At 39.2% G+C, this 8,303-nt stretch overlaps 2 protein-coding genes across 4 annotated transcripts in view; both read left to right on the top strand.

Annotated features, from left to right (window-relative positions):
• The first annotated feature begins 982 nt into the window (after positions 1–982).
• LOC102210440 (uncharacterized protein C6orf118) lies at positions 983–5,722 on the top strand. Of its 2 annotated transcripts, none has more exons than XM_005737051.1 (10): positions 983–1,066; positions 1,400–2,016; positions 2,214–2,336; positions 2,776–2,835; positions 3,315–3,421; positions 3,507–3,568; positions 4,957–5,141; positions 5,259–5,312; positions 5,434–5,495; positions 5,582–5,722. In XM_005737051.1, the coding sequence occupies exons 2-10, from the start codon at positions 1,402–1,404 to the stop codon at positions 5,622–5,624; spliced, it is 1,311 nt and encodes a 436-aa protein (XP_005737108.1). In that variant the 5' UTR covers positions 983–1,066; positions 1,400–1,401; the 3' UTR covers positions 5,625–5,722. The 2 variants fall into 2 exon arrangements, with proteins under 2 accessions (XP_005737108.1, XP_013767305.1); XM_013911851.1 differs by having other exon boundaries at positions 1,387–2,016.
• Positions 5,723–6,486: 764 nt separating this feature from the next.
• pla2g12b (phospholipase A2, group XIIB) overlaps positions 6,487–8,303 on the top strand; it is a 4,297-nt gene continuing 2,480 nt past the window's right edge. For both annotated transcript variants that reach the window (XM_005737050.1, XM_013911841.1), the window contains exon 1: positions 6,487–7,842. In XM_005737050.1, coding sequence (XP_005737107.1) covers positions 7,236–7,842 — 607 coding nt within the window. In that variant the 5' untranslated portion in view covers positions 6,487–7,235. The remainder of the gene's footprint in view (positions 7,843–8,303) is intronic.

Below are 8,303 nucleotides of genomic sequence, written 5' to 3'. Positions count from 1 at the left end.
AACAGTTGGCAGCTGGTGCTATGGAGGGAGGGAAAGTTTAAGCACATTTGGATTGACGGAGTAAAAAGACAAAAAGATGACTCACTGTACAATTCTGTCTTACTTTCATATTTTTTCATATAATTATGTAGTATCTTTTTGGCGCCATTGCCTACTGACTATTAAAAAACATTTCTTTACAAATTCTCAGTAAACAATATGAACAATATTTAATCTGACTGCATTCTTCCCACAGAGATGATCAATTTAAATTTACATTTTGACTAAGGGAACTTAAATTACTTAAATTAAGTCATTGCTCAGACTAGAGATGGACTGTGGCATTTCATATGTGAATAGTCATTAAATAAACCTCTAATGATAACATTTTACATGTTGAGGTAGTGGACAAAATAAGAATGCAAATGAATGCAAAACGTTGTTGCAACAATAAAATACATTACAGTTTTTTATTCATGTTCAATTTTGCCATCTGTGTATTCTGGTGACTTGAACCCTGAGTCCATGTTTCACTGTTTTTCTCCTACTCCCTCAGGACCCTGTGTTTAATGCACATAATAACCCACTTATTACAAAGAACCAGGTGAAGATGAAGTGAAGAGTTTGAATAAAGTTTTTACAAGTAACAACATTTCCCCATTTCACAAAGATTTGTATTAATTTCTCGTTCTGTGCAGGAACATATGTAGTATTTATTGAAGAGCACTGGAGTTCTTATCAAATAATGAAACGATTTTTTTATAGATGTAAATGTTTTTAATAGTTCCCTTCTTTGAATATAAGTAAGCTGATCCCATAATTGCGTTAATGTTTAGATATCTATGAACACAAACTTACTTAACGCATAGAGTACTCTACAATCTCACTCCAGCTGTTTTCTTCGTCAGGTCCAGGTGAGGACTAGCGCCTGAAAGCTCACGGGTACGATTATTATCGGGACACTGAACGCAGCACAAACATTACGCACTTCGATCACCTTGGCAACCGAGTGAAGCACAGACTGCTGCGGCCATGAAGAAAGTTTGTTTTCTGTCCTGAGCCTGTCCAAATTACAGTTAGCTAACAGGTGAGGTCATTAATGAGAGTTTATTTCATTCTGTTATCCTGCAGCACGATCTTTAGTAAATAAATTAATCACGTGAATGTGAGGCACTAGTAGTTTTGCTATAAGCGTAAACTCTCTTTGAATTATTTGTGCAGTGTCTGGATTTACCATAAAATTTAAGTCATTTTGATTTCGTTTGAGAGAAAAATTCCTTTTTAGGGTGCATTTCTATTCACCAGAAAGAATAACGAATGTTTTTAATATTTTAAGAAATTGTACACCTCTTGAGATAATTAGATATTATTACTCGTATGTCTTTAAAACAACTATACAACAATAAGTTGGCCTTCACAGCCATGTCCAGCAGTGTGAAGCCAAAGCCTGGGCGCTATGGGAGTGATATCCACAGACTGCTGCTGGCGGCTGAAGCCGGGCAGAAGGCTGATATCCTGGCCTACTCCTCGGGTCATCTGGGGCCTCGCAGCCTGAACCAGAGTCAGCCTCAAGAGGAGACAAAGTCGGTTTTTTGGAGGATGTCTCAGAGCCAAGAAGAAAGTCGAAACCCACTATCTCTCCAGCAGATACAGACAAAGGCAAAAAAGAATGAAATGAAAGAGTTCCCCCCTGAGCTCACTTCTGGCACAGCTTTAGTAGAGCCTAGAGTCTTGGGGTACACACAAGATCATACATCACATCCTGAAAGAAGAGAACATATAAGTCTATCTCAGATAGTTTACCGTCCCTCAAGGACTTTGCCTGTCCAGCAGAAAGCTTGTTCTCAGAAAAAAACTAAATCTCCATCTGATCTGGGGGTAAATCATCATTTCACATTGAGCCGTTCTGACCAGGACAGCCTGAACAACCAAAACCAGCAAGAGAAGAAAAAATGCTTTGGCTGGCAAGTCATGGCCAAACCGGACCTCTGGGCTGTAAAAAATGTTGCTGAAATGCATGCAAGGAAACTGCAAGAGGTGAGGATTGTGACACAAACCATGACATCAATAAACTGTCTGTAATTGCTTTTTTCTTTCTTTTTTTGCATTTTGCATGATATAGTAAACCTAAAGTGCTCTCTGAACACAGGGTAAAGACATGCACAGACTTCAACATGCATACACTCTAACACACTTTTAACCTGCTAATATTGTGTGTGTGGTCTTGTGCGCAGGGGTTGATTAAGTTGTCTGCGCAGAGCTGGCCCAGCAGAGACCGCCTTGCGGTGTTCAGTGACGTCTTTGATGATGTATGTGAAGACTCGCCAGTGTTTGGACGCATCCTGAGGGAAATTAAGGTTTTTCCATTTCCTCTGTACCCACCAGCTCATTTTTAGCATGTACCGACAGATGTATTAGAGCCAAGAGAGAGTGAGTCCCTGGAGTAGCAAGTACAAGTAGAGCAGCCACCGGAACCTGGTCGCGATGCATCAGAGAGGAGGTCATCAGAGGGCGATGGTTCCATTACTGCTTATTCATAACGAATGCCTCAAGTTTCTTTTGCACATGATAGTTTTGCTTAGACTGTCAGTAAAAAGACTTCCCATGCTGCAGTTTGCAAAGTGCACAATTTTACTTTTCATGCAGCTGAAATCCTTTTTTTGTTATTATTAAACATGGTAGTAAGCTGCAGTGCATACAATTTGTAAAATCTTTTTCTGAAGGATTTTCTACAAGGACATTTTTTTAAATCAACATAATTCTCAGTCTGTAATAAAGCTTTCTTTTCTCTTCCAGACAGAATATGATTTATACGTCAACCACCTGATGAGTTTGCAGTCCTCACCACGCAGCCTGGTAAGGAACACTGCCCAAAGACACACATACTGAAGACATAACCTGAGAAATGACTGTGATATTCAGACATTTTTGTGTCAAAGACATTCATTCATAGTGTTCCTATACAATATATTCTCATGCTCATTTTGCCTTTAAAGAATGGAAATTGTTTTACATTAAAAATGAAAACAACAGTGCTGATATTCGTAGATTTCCTCACAGTACAAAGAGTCAAAGATGCCACTTGTCACAGAGTTCGTTATTTGATTTTGTGGGTATTTTCAGTCCCTTGTCTACAGTTAATGTTTCTTTAAAAAAAAAAAAAGCCTACATGTATTTCTAAACAAGGTTTAAACAGTAAATATTTAAACTTCCCACAGAGAAGGATAAAACCTTTAGTTCTTCAGCAGTAGCCAAGCTACTAGCAGCATTAATCTCAAGCATCTTTTGCTTTTTTGGAAAATAATTTAGGTCCTAATGTTTTGTTCTTGCTTCAGTTACCGAATACTTCACTCAAAGTAAGCGAAACCAAGTTGGACGATGCTGAAAAGGAGGTTTGCAGGCTGGAGCATGAGGCTAGAAGAGCTCTAGAGGAGAGGAAACGGTATCACAAAACAAAGTATCAACAGCAGGCTTGTACTTATGTACATTCTCTTTAGTTGAAGTGTGTTTGTCCTTTCAAACCTCAGGGTCCAAAATGAGTTACAGAACATTTCAGCTGCCATGCACCCGAAGGACAGTTACAAGAAAAGTAAGTCTTAAGACCACCTTAACATATTTTTTGTACCTTATTGTTAGTAAACAGTTAATTTTCTATACAGCATGCTAAGTTTTAGATATATCTGCGGTCTTTAAGAGTGAACAAATAATCACTTTTTGGTGCCAACAGTCATAAAAAACAACGTTGTAGTGTCAGTGGTCACTTTCTAATCCCAGCAGGGATGTCTTCATATGCAGTTAGGATCACTATCGTTATGAATGTCATAGTAATTCAGACCTTTTAATGAATGAAGCTTTTAGACCATAATTTTAATTAGGTTGAGGTCAGCGTTTTGGGAATGCCGTTCCAGAATGTTTTAATGTTAACCTGCTTTATCCACTCCAAAACCAGTTTTTATGTGTCTTTGAGATCATTGTGCTGTTGGAACACCCAGTTGTCTCCAAGTTTCAGTCATCTAGCTGTTGATTTGAGGTGAAGTTGAAGAATTTGGATTCCTTCCACTTTGTTTAATGTGTCAGTACCCCTGGCATTAAATCAGCCCCAGAGCCAGATCCTACCGCCACCATGCTTGGCAGCTGATACGTGTTTTTAGCTTTGAAAGCCTCCTTTACTCCTCCGAACATACCTCTGTCACCATGGCCAAATAGCTCAGTCTTTGCCTTCTCTGACCATAAAACTTTTCTTCAGAAGATTTTTGACTTGTTCATGTAGACCGCTGCACATTTTAGTCAAGCCTGAAGAACTTCATTTTGGTGCAAAGGCTTCTTTCTTGTTGAGCACCCTCTTAGTCCATAGTAATGACGCTATTCCAGCATTTCCCAGCGTATGACAAGCTTTAGTCTTGGCAGTTGTTTGGTTGTCTCTGAACATCCTAATTTCTTCCCATCTGAGGGTGACAGTTTGGCTCTTCTTCCAGACCTTGACAACATGGTGCCACATCTGCATTACTTGTGCTTTTTCTCATTCTTCTCAGTGTTGGTCAATCCATTGACTACTGTCAAAGGATTTTTTCTATGCTGGCAAAGAGAAATTACCAGTTTTAGTCAATCATCACTAGCAAGAAGTTAATGGACCATGTCAAGTTAAAAGACATTGTAGAACTTTTAGCACCACATATTAAAAGATTTAAGTGAATGTTTGTATATTTTTGAGTCTGTATGTGTGCTTTTGACCCTGTGTAGATTAGAGAAAATCCAAACTTCTGCACCAAATTCTTGTTTTTTTTAAGTCATTAAAGATGTATGCTTTACAATCACGCCACCCTGGTGGAATTGTAAAGCATCTCCCATCTGTAAACAACAATTCAAAGAAATTAAGCCCAAAGTTACCATGGCATTCATGCCCATGATGAGTACGCATCAATTCTTATCAGTTCTCTATGCATTGCATTCATGTTCACCTCATCTGTGTTTGAACAGATACATGTCGGTCAGGGCTGCAGGATACTGTGAGTGTCTCTGGCTATTCTGACAGCATCCAGTTCAAGAGGCTTCAAGTAATGAATGTTTGGAAGGAAATCAAACAGCTGGAGGAAGAGCTAGAAGAGAAGTTGGTGTCCACTGTTACAACCACAGCTACTAAAGGACATATCAGAGACCAACAGGTGCTACATTTGGCCTCATTTCACACTGGCTTATAAAGGCATAGCTCAACTTGTAAATCACACTGAGAAAAGTTAAGAGTTTAGCAAGAAATGTGCTTTTTGCCTGTTTGTTTCCAGACTGAAATATTGAAGCTGATAGCCTCAAATGAGCATCTAAGGGTCATTAGCAAGGTATGAGAGGGGGGTCTTTTTTAGCATGTTTTTTGTTTGTTTGTTTATATTTTTAATTGCAGGTATTAGATATTTCAAATGTATGTTTACTATGTGAGAGTCAGATGTGCTGTCTTTTAAGGATCTTGAAAACAACATCAGCGCAGTGCTGAACAAGGAGAAAGCAAGCAAGGCCATAAGACGGTATGTGGAACAGTGTATATGTGGCACTTGATTAGTTTGTGACCATTTTTACTTACTTCTTCTTGCTATGCTGTGTTTTACCACAGGATTTTGTGGGATGAAATACACCAAGATCTACAAGCAGAGTGAATGGCGTCACCAGTCGCCATAAGGCGGTGGCAGAAGTGTTTGTGTGCATGAACTTGTTAAAAAAATCATCTGGTCGCCCCAGTTTCAAGTATGGAAAATCATAGCGCGCTAAAGTTAATAACTTAGAAACAAATCTTTCGTGTGTTATTGAATAGACCTATAATACATTCACTGTGCTGTGTGACAAAATTAAGTGAACTCTCAGATTTGGTTAATAGTTGAACCTCGTTTTTGGCAGTAACCTTCACCTTGTGGTCATTTCATTCTACCTGTATTCTGTTAAGGCCTGAGCTCTGACTCAAGCAAAATGCAGATGATTTTTTTTGTTCTTTAACAGACTTAGTTCAACTACACTCACCCTCATCATGCACCATGCTGTCGATATAGCTGACTCATAATCAGAGATGTTAATCAGTTCACATCTGGGAACTGTCGACAACAAAACAGTGCAGCGTTATTAGTTAGAAAATATTTGTTCCCAGCTGTAGCGTGCTGCAAATGCTACTGTGGGTAAACAAACTACTAGTATCGGAAAGCAAACAATGACACCATTTTAAAATGCTTCACTCCAATCCTGCATTCTAAGAAAAAGCACAAAAATATTAACACAGTGATATTTAAAATCCTCCTTATGAGTATTGTTGTGTTATATTTACTGATGCTTTAGTCTAGCAGTAATTTTTAAAGCTTAAGTGTTAAATAAGATACAATAACATAACACGTATACTGTATATATAATGCTATGTGAGTGTATAAGAGTTAGTCATGCGTTGCATAAATAAACTAGCAGTGTAGCATCCATCTAAAATATAAACATAAAGTAATGGAATAACTGGGAGCAACCTACTCTTCAAACACTAGAGGGCAGCAGAGACTTTTGAGAAAATTGTGTCAGCAGGAAATTAAGACGCCTGCACTAAAGCAAAATTCCCATATTGCTTTTACTGTGTAACTGAAAAGATTTGCTTAGTATTCTTCACATAGTGATGTTCCAGCTGAGCCGTGGAACTTTTTTACTCTTGAAATCATAACATAACATAAACGTTCATGCTGTTATGCTTCCACTCTCTTATGTCACATTAACAGTAGTTTGCCTCTGTTCTTATTCAGGGCTGAAGTGTCTGTGTGTAACCTTTATCATAAACAGTGAAGATAGTCTAGGGGTTTGTAATGTCTTGAGAAATGTCAGCATGGATAGGATTTCTCTTTAATGCTGTATTTCCTTTAACGGGGTATTAAATATGTTGCGTTAACGGGAATCCTAAAGAGATTTTCCTCTAGGTTCAAGTTCCACATGACTTAGCAAAAAAGAAAAAGAAATCCAATTATAACTGTGTGCAGAAAGCCTTGATGACAGTACTCATTTGATAAATAATCACAGAGAATTAGTGTAATCATTGAAGCTTTTCTTTGGATTGATAGAGGGTGACCTTTGCCCCTGACATGAGGGAATGCTTTGCTGTCTGCCGGAATCTAATCAGAGGTCAAAGTCTTCGCTCTGGATGACAGAGTCAGTCGGGGCAAAGTGTGTTTTTGTCCCTCACAGTCTAAGCTCTTCCCATCTTGTTACTGACGGCTCACTTCTGCTTGGATTGTTGCCACTTCGACACCATGCTGCTTCGGACTGTTGTCCTGCTCCTCCTCTGCCTGTCCACAGGGACGTGTGCCACTTTAGGCTACTACCAGACTGACGCAAAGGAGGACGGAGGCCCTGCTGCTGAGTCAGTTGTCGCTGCCGAAGATGCCTCTGTTGACGTAGCCAAAGAAGGTGTCACTGCTGTTGAAGTAGGTGATTCATCTTCAGCTGAGGCAAATGCAGGTAACAGCGTTTTTGGTGACAAACCGCTGCGTGAAATAGGTGTGAAGGGTAGCCAATCAGGTGACAAACATGAAGAAGATGTCCAGGTGGTAGCAGAAGGTGCTACAGTCAAAGAATCAGTGCCAGGCAGTGATGGGCCTCCTGGAGACAGCCCTGCTCTGAAAGCTTTTACTAAAGAAGCTAAGAGCCTGGAACAACCTTCTTCTGGGGAAGAGGCGAATGAGATCAGACCAGTTCAGACAAACAAGTCCCAGAAAACAGCACAGGAACAAGAAGACAGCAGCTGGGGCCTCAACTCTATTAGAAATAATTTCCAGACTGCGCACGGATACTTCGACTCCCTGGTGGAACTGGTCGGTGGACACAATGGTGTTTGTGAGTACCGCTGCAGAAGATATGGTAAGAATCCATCTTAAAATTCTCTGTTCAAGTTCACCGGTCTTTAAGGGATTTTGAGAAGAGTTTTTACACATTGTTGTTTTTAGCTTCCCCCCAAAAAATGTTTCTGACCCTCAGCAGATTTTCAAATGATTACTGTGTTTTCCACTTCCAATATGCTTCCTTAACTAGATATTTTTTGGTTAGTTCAACTTTAAGATCCGATTCCACTGCTATCAATCAATCAATCAATCAATCAATCAATCAATCAATCAATCAATCAATCAATCAATCAATCAATCAATCAATCAATCAACCAATCAATCAATCAATCAATCAATCAATCAATCAACCAATCAATCAATCAATCAATCAATCAATCAATCAATCTTTATTTCTAAAGCACTTTTCATACAAAAAATGTAGCACAAAGTGCTTTACATAGTTAAAAGCAGCCCACTCCACCCTCCAACTCACTCCCC

Source organism: Pundamilia nyererei, unplaced genomic scaffold, assembly GCF_000239375.1.
Source record: "Pundamilia nyererei isolate P.nyererei 1_Seehausen unplaced genomic scaffold, PunNye1.0 scaffold00073, whole genome shotgun sequence".
Classification (NCBI taxonomy): Eukaryota; Metazoa; Chordata; class Actinopteri; order Cichliformes; family Cichlidae; genus Pundamilia; species Pundamilia nyererei.
Note: the sequence above shows the minus strand (reverse complement) of the source record. Positions and strands in the feature narration are given on the sequence as shown.

Excerpts from the sequence above, each read along its gene's own strand:
- LOC102210440 (XM_005737051.1), top strand. The coding sequence starts at position 1,402 with ATGTCCAGCAGTGTGAAGCCAAAGCCTGGGCGCTATGGGAGTGATATC. Across the intron at positions 2,017-2,213 it reads ATGCAAGGAAACTGCAAGAG|GGGTTGATTAAGTTGTCTGC; the intron begins GTGAGGATTGTG and ends TCTTGTGCGCAG. Across the intron at positions 2,337-2,775 it reads GCATCCTGAGGGAAATTAAG|ACAGAATATGATTTATACGT; the intron begins GTTTTTCCATTT and ends TTTCTCTTCCAG.